The sequence below is a fragment of the Coptis chinensis genome, chromosome 8 (assembly GCF_015680905.1).
Source record: "Coptis chinensis isolate HL-2020 chromosome 8, ASM1568090v1, whole genome shotgun sequence".
In the NCBI taxonomy this organism is placed as follows: domain Eukaryota; kingdom Viridiplantae; phylum Streptophyta; class Magnoliopsida; order Ranunculales; family Ranunculaceae; genus Coptis; species Coptis chinensis.
In genome coordinates this window covers 93580901-93598072 of record NC_141463.1, presented here as the reverse complement: position 1 = coordinate 93598072, position 17172 = coordinate 93580901, and the positions used below count along the sequence as shown (strand labels likewise).

General features: G+C 37.2%; 2 protein-coding genes and 1 long non-coding RNA gene across 5 annotated transcripts; 2 read left to right on the top strand and 1 right to left on the bottom strand.

Moving 5' to 3' along the window:
* Positions 1-752: 752 nt before the first annotated feature.
* Positions 753-1911, top strand: LOC147484528 (uncharacterized). The gene is made up of 2 exons (XM_086579762.1): positions 753-1594; positions 1701-1911. Exons 1-2 carry the CDS (start codon positions 753-755, stop codon positions 1909-1911), a joined length of 1053 nt encoding a protein of 350 aa, XP_086435888.1.
* Positions 1912-9843: 7932 nt separating this feature from the next.
* Positions 9844-17108, bottom strand: LOC147484526 (actin-related protein 2/3 complex subunit 2A-like). 3 transcript variants are annotated; one of them, XM_086576899.1, is made up of 11 exons: positions 16874-17108; positions 16493-16762; positions 15820-15929; positions 15547-15754; positions 14235-14404; positions 13750-13827; positions 13336-13468; positions 13150-13241; positions 12113-12169; positions 10307-10378; positions 9844-10202 (listed from the first exon to the last, which is right to left on the bottom strand). In XM_086576899.1, exons 4-11 carry the CDS (start codon positions 15728-15730, stop codon positions 10167-10169), a joined length of 822 nt encoding a protein of 273 aa, XP_086433025.1. In that variant the 5' UTR covers positions 15731-15754; positions 15820-15929; positions 16493-16762; positions 16874-17108; the 3' UTR covers positions 9844-10166. The 3 variants fall into 3 exon arrangements, with proteins under 3 accessions (XP_086433025.1, XP_086433023.1, XP_086433024.1); XM_086576897.1 differs by lacking the exons at positions 16493-16762; positions 16874-17108 and adding an exon at positions 15982-16130 and having other exon boundaries at positions 15820-15886; XM_086576898.1 differs by lacking the exons at positions 13750-13827; positions 16493-16762; positions 16874-17108 and adding an exon at positions 15982-16132 and having other exon boundaries at positions 15820-15886.
* On the top strand, positions 16542-17015 carry LOC147484527 (uncharacterized). Its single transcript, XR_015204265.1, has 2 exons — positions 16542-16598; positions 16641-17015. It is a non-coding gene; the product is annotated as an uncharacterized LOC147484527 (long non-coding RNA).
* Positions 17109-17172: the final 64 nt, after the last annotated feature.

Sequence of the window (17172 nt, the reverse complement as noted above, 5' to 3'; positions counted from 1 at the left end):
GGGGGGGGGGGGACGCCTATGACAATTACTAAGAATGGCGAAGGACAACAAAGTCAATTTGATTTTGATTTGGAGAGAATGGTTTATGTTGTGGTAGTTTCACCCATTGACCTGAAATCCGAAGACTTACATCAAGGATGTCAGAATCTCGACTCTTCCCATAGTCCGAACTGAAGGTACTGGTTTGGATGTTACTCTTGCTCATTTGCAGGTGAAGTTTATCTCTCCTAAAGTTGGACAACACTACCCTACTCGAGATGATCTCATCAAAGACATGCATGAAGTCGTATGCAATAGCAAACATGTTTGATTTGCGTCGTGCAAGTATTGCTCCTGAAATGGTGGTGATGAAGTGTAAAGCTGTTGGATGTACATTTCATATGTATGCAAAACCAGCCACTAGTTTTGATATATGGGTTATTATAACCTTGACAGAGGTACACACTTGTCCACAAGATGAAGTTGTTGCAACTAATCGACAAACAAATGCTAAGTGGGTCTCAGAAGTTATTAAGTCAAAACTGAAGGACAACGTGGAATTGTGTCCAAGACAGTTGCAGCTGGAGGTGAAGAACTCACACCATACCAAAGTATCTTATAAAGTTGCATGGAAAGCCAAAGAAATTGCAATGCAAAAGGTATCAGACTTCAAACAATCAGCAAGTACTGAGTGGATATGTAGCAACAGATAACTTACATTGGTTTGCCTTGTTTTCGTGTAAATAAGGGGAAGTTTCTCTCAGTCGTACCAAATGTTGCCAAATTACTGCAAAGAACTTAAAAGGGTTGATCCAGATTGTTACACCGAGCTATTGACGTTGTCATCTCCTGAGCACAGGTTTGAACGCATTTTCTTGTGTTATGGGGTAACTGTTCGTGTTTATAAAAGATGTCTCCGTAAGTTAATTATGATTGATGGGACATTCATAAAAGGTAGATACAAGTCAGTTATCCTCACCGCTCTAGCTGCTGATGGTGACAACCACGTTTTCCTAATTGCAGTTGCCATAGTCCCGAAAGAAAATAATGAACATTGGGATTGGTTTCTCGAGAAGTTGAGAGACCATGTCATTGGGATTGAGGAGAAATTTGTGCTTATGTCTGATAGGCATCAAAGCATTCTTCAAGCCATGCCTAAAATCCTTCCTAATGCTACACATTGCTTTTGTGCACAACATATCTCAAACAATGTCAGTAAGGAAGACACAAAAGGGAGGGTGAAGAGGGCGGCTGAAACTTATGAGAAAGCTGATTTTGTTAGAATCCTGAGTCACATATCCTGTAGCGATCCGAAGGGGTACGCAAAACTTGTTAAGATTCCGAAAGAGTCATGGTCCTGTGCATTTGCTCCAATGAGAAGGTATAGTATTTGCTATACAAATCACATTGAGAGCTGGAACAAGATGATACTGCCAGAGCAAGCAATGCCTGTTACGTCTCTTCTGAACGGAATTCGGTTAAACATAATCAAACACTTCTATGACTATAGGCTCATGGCTTCAAAGCTTAAGAGCAAACTGACCAAATATGCGGAGGATATGATTGTCAGTTCAAGATACGTTAGTCGTCCGTTCACAGCTTCGAGGGCAACTGAGTATGTTTACTCTATTGTAATTAAGTATAGATCGTACTGACACTGTAAACCTATTCAACAAGACATGTACTTGTGGTTTCTTCCAACAAGTTGGTTTTCCTTGTAGCCATGCTATGAAGGCAATCGATGGCGGTAAATTCTCTGTATATGACTATTGCTTGCATTGGTACACAAGAGAAACTATGATGGACACTTATCGAGAAGAGTGGAAACCAATAAGAGGTAAAGAACAATGGGTTTGGGTTTTTGATGGAATCATGGCCAAACCACCCGTAGATGAGGTCATGCCTGGCAGGCCAACGAAGAAAAGAAAGTGATCTAAAAGAGAGGGGGTTCCAGTGCAAAAAAGAAAGTGTTCTCGTTATGGTGGTCTTGGACACAACATGGCAACATGCACAAGGGCCACTGATGATGCAGAATGGATTGATTTTTCAGCTAGAGTTCCACTAGATTTTGAAAATGAAGAGTTTATATGATTATGGGTTGCAATAGGTAGGTAGAATGCAAGACAATGTCAGCTATTTTGGTTACTTGAAAATTACCAGGTCCAGTTACATACATCTTTTTGTGGGTTCATACTGTCCTATGTACTGACATGTTATTGTAATATTAATATCAGGAACAAGTACATATATATGAACTTAATCTCTAATAGATAACTTCTTAACAAGTTCGCTCACATTTTGAACATTGCCTTCGATATTCATTTTAACTGGATCATCAATGGTGACCGTCAAGTGGTCGTCCTCAACAGGTCATTTTCCAAGTGCACTGCCAATAGGTTGTTTATCCTTGGTCTGTCTACCTGCTAGATCAATCCATCTAAAACCGTTGCACCATTCACCATTCACCATTTGCTTGCATGAGAGATACCATCTCCCCAGACTGTATTCCTTTTTACTGACTGCATACCGCATATTTGTGGTGAAGCATCTTGGACACTTATTAATATTTGCCCATGGACAATTGATTTTCCAATGGTCAATTGATCCGCACCCAAAACAATTGTCTGTTGATCTTGATGAATCCACAGTTGCCTTATTACTGCTAGAACCTTCACCTTCTCCTTCTCCCCCATCCATTTTGTTGGACACAGAAAATAGAGATAGAAATGAAATACCCAATGAAATACAAGTCTGAGTGACTACTAATATAGCAACATTTTCCCGCCCAAAAGGTTTCCCGCCAATATGGCCATATTGTGCGTTAAATATTTGTTGCAACAGTCATACTACATTGAAGTTTACCATCAGCAATTACCTACCAAGGTAGACAAAACAAAATAATATAATTAGTGACATAAGATTCCACACAAAACATAGCCATATATGAAGAAAGATCAATATAGCAAAGTAAGATCCTACATAAACGTTAAATTTATCCTCACAGCTAAACACATATAATGTCAAACCATGTGACACATGAACAGTCAAACTCTCATGAAGATACTATCAACAACTTATGGGAGTTACAAAATTGAAGAAAAAATAACAAACTTTGACTATAGGAGTTTAACAAAATTTCAACATGTTGATAATTTATGGCCTGTGTCACTTGTTTCCATGCGCCTAAATTGCCTCTACACCATGGTGGGTAGCTGCTTCTCTGGCATCCATCAAACGCTTCTCCAATTCCTGTTGTCGGCTTTTACAAACACTATCTGGATTCAATCCACAGTTAATGATATCCATTCCAATCCTCTTCCGCATTCGATGGGTTTGCATATCAATTTTGTTAACTTGGTCAGGCACTCCCCTAAGAAGGCAATCCAAAAAAGCTAGGCAAAATAGCCCACAACTGTTCCCATCAGGTTGTTTGGTCACATGCATAAACTCACGAGTCCAAGAGGTGTTCATATCATGATCTGAAGATGGATCAACACACTTGATCACATAAGCAAGACATGACTCCAATGCTAGTTGCTCAATACTAACACTCTTACCACCAAGAGAATCATGTGTAAATTTTTCCCTCAGAATAATTGTATACCTCAAGAATCCAGTGACTGTGTTGCACTTGAAGTGGAATGATAATACATTTGCCCTTGGTTGGCTTTGTCTGATTTCTATTTCTTCCTTCAAAAGTGTCTAGTTGCTCTATAACGACTTCAGAAGGACGATAAGATAAACTTTCTAGTCTCTGCTCAGGTGATGTTGTTCTAAAACTTGGCTCTTTAAGCTTCTTCTAGAAGGTTTCATATTCTCTCATCATGAATTTCTACATCAACAAAGTCATCAGTCATGAATTAATGAATGCACACTGTCTAGAAATTGTTCATCGAAACATCAACAAATGAGAGATAACTTACAGCAAAGTAGACATCTTGAACGACAGTATATGAGTCTTTTTCTAGAATGTCATTATCCTTACAATGTTGGGTGTACCACCTGGACAACAACTGCACATATATGCTCATAACCTACAAATCACATAAACCAATTAATTAGGGAATCTAATGTACATGTGACTTGCGTACTTACCTCATAGTTAGTGTATGGAGTCATGGTGGTTGTGTACTTACCTCACCATCAACCCACTGTCTTCCATGCAGTGAATGAAAACTATGCACTGAGATGGATTGGTTATATCCAAACACTCTCACATCCGGAGAGCTATGTGCATCTTATTTCCTTTTATACAGCTGCCAATAATACTGGAGTATGTTCAACTCACCTTTGGTTGTGGTTTTCATGATAAAGGTTGAAGACAAAGCCTCCTTGATCAACTTATCACATTCCTTCCCAATTGTTTCTTGTCATGACCAACCCTTCTTCCCTTCTCTTCATTTCTTAGTTCTTTTGCTTGTCTCTTCAAAAAATATTTCCATGTGAGCTTCCATTTGAGTCTCAATCTTGACCACATCAGGAACCACCATATCATCCTCCACAACATCATCATCATCATCCACATCACTCTCATGTTTGGACTGCTCAGCAACAGTTTCATCATCATCATCCACATCATTCTCATGTTTGGACTGCTCAGCAACAATTTCATGTTGATAGTCCACAACATCTTCATCAGTTGTTCCTCTGGTAGGTGACAAAGTTGGCAACACGGTTATGTCACCAATGGCAGAAAGCAAAGCAGAGAAATGGACCTTATCCATTTCATTGTTAAGGAGTGCCTCAACATTATCTTCATGAAAATCTATGGTTGTAGCCTTAGAAGTAACAACATCTGAGATAGCATTGGGCATTGTTTGTTGCAAAGGAGTAACAAATATGACCAACTGTCCAGAAGGCAATGGTGTAACATCCTCTGTAACAGTCAGTTGATCTTCTGCAACAGTCAGTTGATCCTCTACAACAGTTAGTTGATTATTCTCCTTGGAAGGCAATGGTGTAAAATCATAATCATCTTGATCATCTTGATTATCATTGAAAGGCTCATTGGAAGGCTCATGAACCACGTCCTCATGTAGATCTTGCTGACTATCAACTTCAAAATCCCCTCCAGTCTTGGGCATCTCTTCACTAATCTCTCTCAAAACATTAGCTGCAAATCTCTCACCTGCAGTTTCTTCTGCATCATTTTCATCTTCTGACTCATGTGCACGAATAAGATTTTTTCTTCTTTTTGGTTTCTTTGCTTCCTTCTTAATCTCCAATCCTTTTGTTTTCTCAGTTATTTTACATATGTTGCGAATTTTTCGGGTTTTGGTAGCCTGTACCACTACTTTTTTACTTGATCTTGATGGTTGGACTCTCACTTTTTCCCTGGTCACTGATTTCCCCCTCTTCTTTACCATTCTAAACTCTGAACGGATTTTGCCATCTTGGACGACTTCAATGTGAGTTCCATCTTCCAATGGTCTTTTTCTTTTCCCCGTAGTCTCAGCAGGAAGATCAAATGAAACTTTCTTAGAAGATGATGACTTCTTCACAGCTGTTGAATCCATAACTTCTTTCTCAACTGATTTAACCTTCTTCTGAGCAGACTTTGTACTAGGTTCTTGGACAACAACATCAGCAATGGGAGACCTTGAATTCGTTCCCCTTGTTCTCTTTGATCTTGAATCCATAACTTCTTTCTCAATTGATTTCTTCTGAGCAGACTTTGTACTAGGTTATTAGACAACAACATCAGCAATGGGAGACCTTGAATTCGTTCCCCTTGTTCTCTTTGATCTCGGTCCCTTCATAACCCCCTCAGATGAACCTTCACCTACACTACCTACTTTCCTCGCAGTCTGAAAAAACTCTTATATTATTGTCTCCATACTTGCCCTTATTTCACTCTTAATCTCCTTCCTAACCACCATAACCTCCTCACTTACCTGCATTGCAAAGGTAATATCCACATTTAAACATTTAAAGATATATATAAATAAATTGTATTTGCTGATATACAAAGTTATACAACATATCATATGAGTACTAAATATGTAAGGCAATTAATACTACAGAATTGTTGATATATCAACTTGAGGAACATATTAGTAAATCGTCCAACACATAGAGTAGACTTTTACACTTACAAAGCCTTTGAGCAATTCAGCATGTCTCTCAAGCATTTCATTACTAGTGTAGGGCTCTGAAACTGATGCAGCACTTAGGGTTCCCTGTTGCTGCAGAGCCTCCTTGATTACATCTTCTTTACTTTCATCTTCACCAATATCTAAAGTGTCAAAAGCTACAACCTTACCCTTCAAAGACTGGAGTTTTTTCTTCCAAGTTTGGAGATGTAAGTTCTTGGAAGGCAACTCTTCACAGTCAAGTATTCTTGGGAATCTACCTTCCATTGCCCTACGAGCCCCAAGAGACGGGATGTGAAGGTATACCCAAATATCGAAGCATATCACACAACCATAAACTGTATATGAATCCCTTTGTGCTATAACATTTTCGTAAATATCATCTAGACAGTACTCCAACATCTTAAACAAAGGAGTGCCCCATGGAAACTTATCAAAAGCAACTAAATCCTCTGCAAGATCAATAAACCTTCCATCTATAGTTCTAGCAGATCCAGGAAGAACAACTTGAAGCAACACATACAACCTATTGAGCCTAAAGATATCAGTTTTATCATCCTTACCACTGGATTTTGCCATTTGTAGAGCTGCTAATATTTCTTTCTCACCAGCTGTAGTTCCTTTAAAAAACCGCGAACGAAAATCAGATGATTTCTTCTTCACGTCTGTTGTGTAGAATGAGTTTGCTACAGGTTTCACACTGAGACCCATAATCAAAGCAACATCGCTTTTTTTAAACACCAAATCTTTCTTACCGATCTGGTAACAAAGTCTACCAACTCTGTGCACAAAAATGGCACAAACAAGTGTAGTTGTTGCCTGCATATTTCTTTGGATTTGCATAAAACTCCCAAAGCAAGATTTCTGAAAATCCTCTTTTTCTTCCTCAATAAAAGCATCGAACAATTTGTGCATTTTATCTAGTGACATTCGACAAGTCAAATTCAGCTTCCTCATTTCTCTAACAAGTAACAAGTAAACTCAAACTTTCGAATTTGAACAATTTTAATGAAAGGCAATAACAGTTAGGCTTTCGAATTTGACTGTTTTTTTCATAATTTAAGTATTTCATCCTCGAAATAGCAACTTCCCCTCAATTCATGTAATTAATTGCGTTTCGATATATATTGAGATGATTGACACGTGGCACTCAACAACCTTAATAAATTTTTGGGGAAACATGTCCTAATTTCTTTCCCGCCAAAATACACTTATCAATGCAACCACTATAGACTTGTGGTAGATATACTTTATTTCTTACTTTATCAGCAATTAAATTTCATTCATTATTCCGGTATTTTTCTGTTATTTTATGTGTCAAACTTAATTCACTCACACAATTAATTACATTTAGACTATTTCACTTCCAATATACGTTAGATTTATAGATAAGTATGAACCATTAAATTTTCTACCGACCCATTGATTTTCCCATTATTTTTTTTTTACTATTTAGCATTGTGGAGACTACATTCACCGCATCCAACATACTCTTCTTTGTAAAAGGTAACCAAATACCTTCAACATAACAACATGTCTCTAAATAATTTGTTCCTGTTAATTTTAGTAGTTTTAATGCCACCTCCAGCCATCCCAACCATCTCAACCATCCCAAATTATGACACCCTTCCTACAACCGACTATTCCGACGAAGAGAACTCGGACAAGTGGGATACCTACTCTACTGACGATTACATAGACGAAGAAGAAGAAGATGACTGACTTCAGGATCCCTACTATGTTGGAGATATTCCTATAAAGAAGAAGAAGAAGGACAATGACGAGGAGTACGATGATGAGGAGGACGACGATGATGGGGGTGCTGATAACGAGCAGGACGAGGACGATGATGATGAAGAAGACTGATTTTGTCTGGTCTTATTTTGTTGTTTAGGTTTTATTTTCATTAGTTCTGTTATATGTTCTTATGTTGTTTTGTTTTACCCTTGTTTTCTTCTGCATTTGTTGATACATTTTGCACTATAATATGTCTATTATCTTTCTCATATCATTTGAACCATCAAACTTCACTTTCTAATCTCAACAATCAAACTTCACTTTCCACAATACAGTAAAAAATGGCGAAAACAATTTTGCCCTTTGTTGTATCTGGATGAAACTGTATGATTTGATCCAAATTGGCGAAACCGATCTTGGCCCTTCATTTTCAAGTTTTCATCTCAACATAATCGTGTGGTTGCTAATTAACACAAATCACATCACGTTGGGAACCGACGGCCAATCGAAAAACCAAATTTTTGGTCCACGTGGTTCTTGTCTAGAAGTATGCGCAAGGGCAAAACAGTCAAAAAAACCTTTGAAAAGTTAAAATATGTGGGCGTGGTCTAATTGAGAAGAAATTGACATTATCATGGTCTAATCAGGAAATTACCCATAAATAAATCTCAAAAGACTTTCAGTTAACTTTAAGAGTCAACAATGACAATTTTTTTTGGCTTACAGTTGTGGAATTGTGGATGAAATCATCACAATCAACGTTCTTTTTACTTTAAATGTCTTGGATTCTCATGCATGGTTTACTAATCAATATAGAGACGGGACATAGGAGGTCTTCGAATGAGTGCATAAGCAAGACATTTTTTCCACTACTTTATAGGGTGGAGGACCACCACAGTATAATACTTATTTGGGTTAACTAGTATTACCCCCATTAGATTAGCCAATTAGGATTTCTCCTTCACTAGACGGGGAAATTAAGGTTTCCCCCTAAGTACACACAAAAACAAAATCAATTTGAGTTTACTGTGTTTTTTTTTTTTTTTTGTATTTGGGGTGGGTGGGGGGAGACCCTAATTTCCCATCTAGTGGGGAGGAAATCCTAATTGGCTCATCTGGCGGGGGAGGGGGGGGGGGGCGGAATGAAACATCCCTTATGAAGTTTAAAAAAAAAACCGAAAAAAAGTCGAAAGTCAGGAAAAAAAAAAACCACGAAAAAATTAAAAAAAGCACACGAGACGGAATAAAACATTCCGTCAGAAGTTTTCAACTCAATTACTATCTCGGTTGAAGGTTTCATTCTCGTTTTAACTTGGGAAAATAGTCACCTTTATATTCACATTTGCATTGGGCAAAGGTTTTTAACCATTTGGAGAAGAATATTGTCACATCCCCTTGATATTCATCTGCATTGGGAATGCTCTTATGGGAGAAATTGCAAATTCGAATCCAAGTGTTGGTTGTGATTTCTTTATTGTATAATTATGCGATGGGCCTTAGGCAGGGTGAGCCTTCGGGCTAGAGATAGGGTGCTGCCATGTAAGAGCATTCCCAATACAAGTCACAAATATTCACCTCCACGTAGACAGTAATTCCCCTTTTTTCCACCGTTTTGATGAGACTGCTCAATGCAAAAGTGAATATTAATCTCGGATGAAATGTTAGATTCTGTCTGAATGTAAAAATTGAAAAAACACACCCTGAAGGAATGAAACATCCCGTATGAAGTTAAAAAAACAACCGAAAAAACACGCAAGACGGAATAAAACATTCTGTCCGGAAAAAAAAACCGATTTTTTTAAAAAAAAAACACACGAGATGAAATCTAACATCCCGTCCGAAATTCACAACTCAGCCACTATCTCAGTTGAAGGTTTCACATTCGTTTTGACTTGGAAAAATAGTCACCACCATATTCACCTTTGCTTTGGGCAAAAGTTTTGAACCATAAAGAGGTGAATAAAATCACATTCCCACCACATCCACCTACATTGGGAATGCTCTAATTTGGTTATTCCCTCCCCACACACAGACAAAGTTAAAGAAGTGAAAATTAGAAGACAAATGTACGAAATTAATACATTCAATTACAATGCATCTTCTACATAAATACCTAGACGTTGTCTCTATGTAATAGAGACATCAGAATAACAAAATTCTTTGAATGTTTTTCAGGCAGCGAAGGCATCTTGAGATTTATCCTGAAGGGATTGATAAGATATTATGTCCATGATAACTTGTTTTGTAATAATCTTGTCGGGACCTTGAAATTGATATCGGTTGGTCTTCAAGATGATGAATGCAGAACTCCATTCAACACTTGTAAACACTATACTTTCAACCTTCCTTCCAACAAGACTACGAAATTGAGTTGGAGCGCGCGTCCTTGAGGCTCTACAAACAAATAATCACACAAATAGAAGTTGATTAGCATTTCTCAGTTCTCACAGATTAAACAAGGAAATATAAAAGCATCTTGTAGTTTTTCTAGGACAAACCAATCGCTTAAAAGATCCATTTTGTGCAGTTCTATTCAACCCCTCAGAATCAGACTTTGCGCGATCCAGAGCCTGTTGCAATATAGATTTCGATTATTAAGTAATAACTGAGGAAGAAATGCATGAAATGACCCCACCATAACTCCATGGAATTGAGCCAATCAGGTTTAAACACTTAACCCAGCAATCACCCTTGCATATATATACAGCAGATGAGAAATAGAAAACATTATAATACACACGTACGTGGGCATCAGATTATCAGGGTGACTGAAACATACTTATTGGCATATTCAATTAAAAAACAAAACTTAGCAAAACAAAATTAAATTATATAATTTGTTGCAATTTGTGGACAAAATATTTTACAACAAAAAGGCAGGTCTGTTGCAGGCTGCAGCAGCCAAGGGATTTTTGCAATAACAACTATTTTTCAGGGATAATTTGTTGTCTATCTTATTATATCTATCTAATAAGATAGGGTGTTTTTTTAGCACTAAAAGACAAAATTATAATAAAGGATGGTCGGGATCATTTTGAGTAAAATCTAACGGCGTGGGTTCGAGCCCAAAAAACATTAGTTTCAGTTTTTTTTCCCAAAAAAACATCTTCTCATCTCATCATCGGGTTTTATACCATTTCTCTCGCTGGGTTTTATTCCATTTCTCTCCTCATCATCGTGCACTCGAACTCCCCTTATTCCAAAATCCCCAAATCCCAAAAAGTGAATCATCCATGTCTTCTTGATTGAGTAGCCATTGAAGAAGGAACAACAGCTACAACTGAAGAAGCAAATCAAGGTTGTTCTCATTTCTCTTCTGACTTGAACAATACTGACTTCCAAGTCCTGAACTCAAGTGAAGGTGACCTTCTTAACTTATATGTATTGAATATAAGTTATCTATTGAATATCCTGATAGGTTATCTATTGAATATCTAATGCAGCTCATTCTGATATGTATTGAATTAATGAATATGTAAGGGTATGTGTAATGAGTTGGTTTGTGAGAAATAAAATGTATAGAATTGCAATAATTAAGCTCACTTGAGTATGAGAATGAAATGATTATGAAGTATAAAACTGTTGAAAATTGTTATATCATTGATTCTATGCTACCATAGAGATGGTCTCTTAGGATGTTGTTCAAAAGCAATGTGTCTAGAGTGCCGACTGGCACGGGCATTCACTAGTAAGTAAACACTGTACACAGACAGGCAAATAATGGCATTAAGTGAACCACAACACAGGAAAGACACTGGAAATCAACTGAAATGGAGAGGGCAGAGAAAGAAATGTCACTTCAAGATGCGAGGAACATTAATGTTTGTATTAGTCCTATTGTTTGGAACGTGACCTTTCCTCCTCCCTGTTAGATCTGTGGTCTTTTCGTTTATAAACAATGTTATGCCACATGGTATAGTGCTAGGTCGTACATATACATTCTAGGGGTACTTTACCCACCAGTATATGAACCATAACCATATAGCAGGCTCACACAAAACAGAATATGTGATCTGCGGTTGGTGCATAGAAGTAGAAGTAAATAAGATGGTATGCTTATGCTCAATACAGTCAGCTTTTTGCCGTGGATAACCAGTGTTACCATGAAGAGCAAGTATTTTCTCTAAAAACAAATCAGACTAAGTGAAAGAGAAGGTACAAGTAATATTAGTCTGGCAACAGACAAGTGTATAGACGTATAGTTGCATGATTGGTACTGAAAAGTCTAATTGGATCACAGTATACGCTATACAGTATATGAGAACTTTGAAGTTCAAGTAGCAACTGGAGTTGAAAAGGCCAACCTGAATCAATGACTCCACCCGACGTCTCATTCTGGTATGCATAAAACCTTCAGAGCACTGCCAAGAAGGGAAAGACGGGTAACAATTGCGGAGAATAGTATGATTTATTTGTATCTGATATATAACACTACAATGAAATGGGAGCCCTCAGCACTCTCTATTATTAGTAAAAAGAATTTAAAATAAAATACATAAATAAGTAATAATACAAACACCGAAAAATGCACTCACTTGCATTTACAAATTTGGAATTTTCTTAAAATATGTCACCAAAATGGTTCAGCTAAAAACTAGATCCTCAAATTATGAATTATGACAAGCGAAACATTAACAATCTAAAGCTTTAGATTGCTTCCCTTAATCAATGGTCTAAAATGAAAAGTCAGGAGTTTCAGTTCCCCAATTTCCCAAGCAAACTGCACAAAATCAATTTCTAAAAGTTTCCTACGAAGCGAAAGCCTTCAGCATTCTGAATGCTCTCAATGCCCGAATTGAAAGGCTCAATAACCCAAACACCATTAAGAGTGGTCTAGCAGTCTCGATTCCACTATTTTTTATTTTTATTTTAACTTCTTATTTCTATAATTATTTCTTTGGTGCAGTATCAAAAGTATGTTTTAGATCTGAAATGGGAACCTATGTACCACACCTAAGATCAGTCGTCTTCCCTGTTTTCTGATGGCGTCCCTTGGCGTGCTTCCCAGACTTCTTGCCTTCCTTTGGAGCCCTAGATATGCACTTAAGTCTAGACCCCTAAGGGTTCCACCATCAATGGTGTGGAACATATCAAAACAATTCTATTTGGCTTTTTCCACAAATATCCTCTATTCCTATTTTTTCTGTTTAAGAATTTTGAATTATCAGTCTTGACTTCTCAATGCTGCTGGCATATAGTAATGTAAGTGTGTAACTAATGCAATTCAACTAATACAAGCTTATCAAAGGAAAATACTCCTTGTGGACAAGCCATGTAAAACAGTAAATTAAGAACTTGAAGAGCAAATGAACAAGAACTGATTAAAGAAGAGAAATTTCACCTTGACATGATAACTAACGTATGCATGAAATGTTAATAAACTCCAAACTGTTCTGTCCAATTTTCTGCCTTCCACATGACGGGCGGAAATCACTGCAATGCACAAGGATGAAAATGACACCATGAGACGGCGCACCCGCGTGTGTGTGTGATAGATAGAAGAGGGTGTCAAGCTTCTGCTAATTACCAAAAGTGAAGAATCCTGCATTTGCAGATAATGCTTGAGAAGGAGCCCCTTCCAACTCTGGAGGTGGAGAAGGAGACCAAAAACATGGAGGAGCATTGTTGAGACTAGCACTGCGCCTTGCTTCGACAAACTCCTGAGTTATTACTTACCACCTGAGAAACTTCTGATATAAACTAAGGTTTACTAGAGTCTGTTACATGGATGTAATAGTATTATCAAGTGAAACTATCACTTTTAGCTGCTCTAGATATATTAAAAGAACGAACAATCTGAGAAATTTTTCAATGAACCTAATATCACTTGGGGATGCACTTTCCATCATAAATCTTATGAAAGGAAATAAGCAGAACCCATATAGCATTACATTTATGAGAATTTGAGTATTTGGTATTAATGAAATTGGTAATTATTTACCTGCAGGAAAGAAGTTGCCAGAACCGTATCTACGGAGTCCTTGAATCTCATGGGAAACACTACGGTGACTTTATCGTCCTGCCATATTATAAAAAAATGTACTCAATCCAACAATCGTGAAATTACATATACACAATAGTTTATGTTTTTTTTCCATGTTCTTCTTTTAGCTTCTTGTTACTAAATTCAAGTATAACAATAACAAAAAAGAAAAACAAAACATCCAAGAACCATCAGAATCTATTAAACTATCAGGAAGTACTAGCTCGCTTCTCTCAAGCATATAGATATCGGGTACATGACAAATGGGCATCCATGAGGGGAAACTGTTGTCCACATTGATCTGAATGAACTCAAGCATGAACAAAATGTTTGCCACACATGAATGGTCACGAGTAGTGATTTAATTCCAAGAAGCAAGAGCAAACAAGCTTTATTTAGTAAAAGAGAAGAAACTTATTTTCATAAGATGAAATATATTTTACTTCGGGAACAAGGAAGAAAGACTCCTTTGGACGGTGCACAAGAGCAACAAGCTGGTCTATATCTGGAGCGACTGTCCTTGAAGCAAGATGCTTTAATACCACGCGTAACGGAGCTCCTAAGACCACTTCTCTTAGAGATGCAACTTTTATTAGTAGATCGTACTGTTCGTCTACACAAACAAACAAAAGATCATTATACTGCCACAAAAGGCCCGAACAATAAAAGGTATAGTCATTTGAGAAATTGTTATAAAGTAAAGACGAAAAAAAACTGACGTTTTAGAAAAAAGTGTCGTGTGTAAAATGTGGTTATGTGGATTATATGTTCAAAAAGAATAGAATGTAGATACAGGTACCTAACTGCTTAGGATTATTAGTTATTACCTTGCAAGCACACAAATGCTGCCGTCAAACACACCCACACACACCAGTGAGGCAGTGACTCTGTGCGCATGTGTGGCTATAGACAGAATAGAGAGACTATTTTCATTTTTGCTTTGACCATTTTTCTCATTTGGAAGATACTGACTAATGATTTAGTGATACCAATAACCAACTTAACCAAGGCTTGTGGATCAAAAGTTATGGAACAATCAAATTCTTAAAGAAAAATAAATGAAATAAAATTTTGAACATCACATGCTTATATTATTTTCTGTAAAATTTGTGCATGTTGATTTTTTCTTCTCCGGAACTTTCTCTACAGAAGGTCAGATGCTTTGAAATTACTTCCAAGATCAATACATGTCAAATACATAGGAGACAGTCACAATCTATATCTTGAAGATGGTGATTCAACAATCCCAGAATAAATGCGAGACCCAACTTTGAGTTCAGTTCTTTGGTACATTTTCCTTTTTAAGTCGTCCTCCAAATTGTCAGTTTTGTGCATAATATCTTCCTATAAATGAGAATATGTGTATGACTGTGTCTATTTGTGTATGTACAAATCAGTTTAGCGCACTCTGAGAGTTCTATTTGATATGACCAACTGAAGGATGAAACGAAAGTTAACCGCAGTGACGCAAGGACTATTATTTCCATTGATAAGGGTATGGTAATTGGTCAGACTACAATAAAGACACTTATTAGCTTCCTTGAATTGAATTCTAATCCATGACATCTATTATACAGGATGGACATAGAAGAACCGGAAATAAATATAAAAAACATTAGGATTACGAGTTTAAGAGAATAACCTACTGTCTTTATCTTTTTAAGTAAGAATGGTCAAACTAATACATTACGCGCTACAATCTTCATTGTTAAAGCGGAGCAAATATCATAATGGCCCAAGAAAAAAAGAATGTACCTTCATCTAGGGGAAGTTTTGCGAAGTTGAGTTTCATGGTGAGATTATATCCATCTTTTGGAGGATCAAGAATTTGAGCAATTAAACCGTATGTCGCTTTCACAGCTTCTATGGCTCCAAAAGGAAGGCCGCCAAAGAAGACAGTTTCTGGAGGTGGAGTTGGCAATGACATTGATAGTTGCATGAACTGGGGATACCTTGTAGCCACCTGCAGTTAAGTGAAAATGTAAAACAACATTTATAAAACAAACAAATAAAAAACTAGATAATCACCTGTATATGATAACGAACATCGTCAAACTCAACAGAATGACAATCCAATTCAACACCTTTATCTATACTGCAAAAAAAACAAATATTGCCAATATCAGAATGACGTCATGCTCTTACTAATTCCATCAAGGATAAAAATCTGAGCTGAAAAAAGGGAGTTACTTCTGAACACGGTTTAGTAAGACTTGTAAAAGAAATCTGGAAGGGGATTGAAGTAGTATCATTTCTACACTTTTTTTTCTCTCTCTCTTTGATCTGCTGGTATCGTGGGAATCTATCTAAACTTGGGTTGGACCTTTTTAAGCCTAGTCCAGTCCAAGCTGATGCTAAGATCCAAACCCGCTTGGTTCAATCTGGGTTTGAACTTTGAAGTTAAGTTGGCGTTTGATGTTACAGAGTACAGACTTACGAGCATATGGTGAGTATCAAATGAAAACACCTAGACAGATAAACAAATATTTCCTCATATTCTCTGAATTTATACCAATTCACCATGGCTCAAGTTACAAACATGACTAAAATAAAATAAAGAAGCACATCGTTCAAATCTCTATACAAAATCAAATCTCTTCCAGATGAAGAAATGACTACACCAAACTGATTACATAGTGTCACCCTAAGCTCAACAAATCATTAGTGATATGCAGCGAAACAGCCAAACCAAAAATGATACCATAGTGACTATGCTTGTTTGATAATTATTATCCCGGCAAACAGGATTCAGTTAGCATTGCGAATTTGAAAACCCCTTTTTCTTTGTTATCCCCTTATTGACCAGGGTTTGAATTAGTGAGATTGTGCTTCAAGAAGGATGTTTGTAGCCACATTGACGTCGTTTCTGGCCTGCACAAGTGCCTGTCTTGCCGAGTTCCTGTCAAAGCCCATTGAAATCAGTGTTGCCATGGAATTAGTTGTAAGATGAGGAAGTACAAAAGGAATGAAACTATTGCGATAACCAATCATTGTTTTCATTGTGATTGCTATTCTTATTAATTATTATTATACCAAACAAGGATCGATTACATAATTTAGGCAATCCAAAAGCGAAAACCACAGTGCCCGTCATCTATTATAGGTCTAGCAATACTTTTCCATAAAGTTATACTGCGGAAAGACATTGACAAAGCCCAAGAGCATCATTTAAGCCAACACAAACACAGTGCACAAGACCGAGCAAAGTGGAATCCAAGATAGTGTGAATAAAAATGTCCTTCCAGTAAGGCACTAACTGGGGAACCATCCAACAAAGCAAAAGAAAATGCCTGGCGGCCACAATTTCAAAGCGTCCCAGAAATCTGAACCATATCAAAATGCAGTGGAACATATGAAAGTGAAATTCTTGCGGCGGGATGA

Excerpts from the sequence above, each read along its gene's own strand:
- LOC147484528 (XM_086579762.1), top strand. The coding sequence starts at position 753 with ATGTTGCCAAATTACTGCAAAGAACTTAAAAGGGTTGATCCAGATTGT. Across the intron at positions 1,595-1,700 it reads ACAGCTTCGAGGGCAACTGA|CCATGCTATGAAGGCAATCG; the intron begins GTATGTTTACTC and ends TTTTCCTTGTAG.
- LOC147484526 (XM_086576897.1), bottom strand. The coding sequence starts at position 16,043 with ATGATACTACTTCAATCCCCTTCCAGATTTCTTTTACAAGTCTTACTA. Across the intron at positions 14,405-15,546 it reads AAAACTTCCCCTAGATGAAG|ACGAACAGTACGATCTACTA; the intron begins GTACATTCTTTT and ends TTGTTTGTGTAG. Across the intron at positions 13,469-13,749 it reads TGGCAACTTCTTTCCTGCAG|GAGTTTGTCGAAGCAAGGCG; the intron begins GTAAATAATTAC and ends GTAATAACTCAG.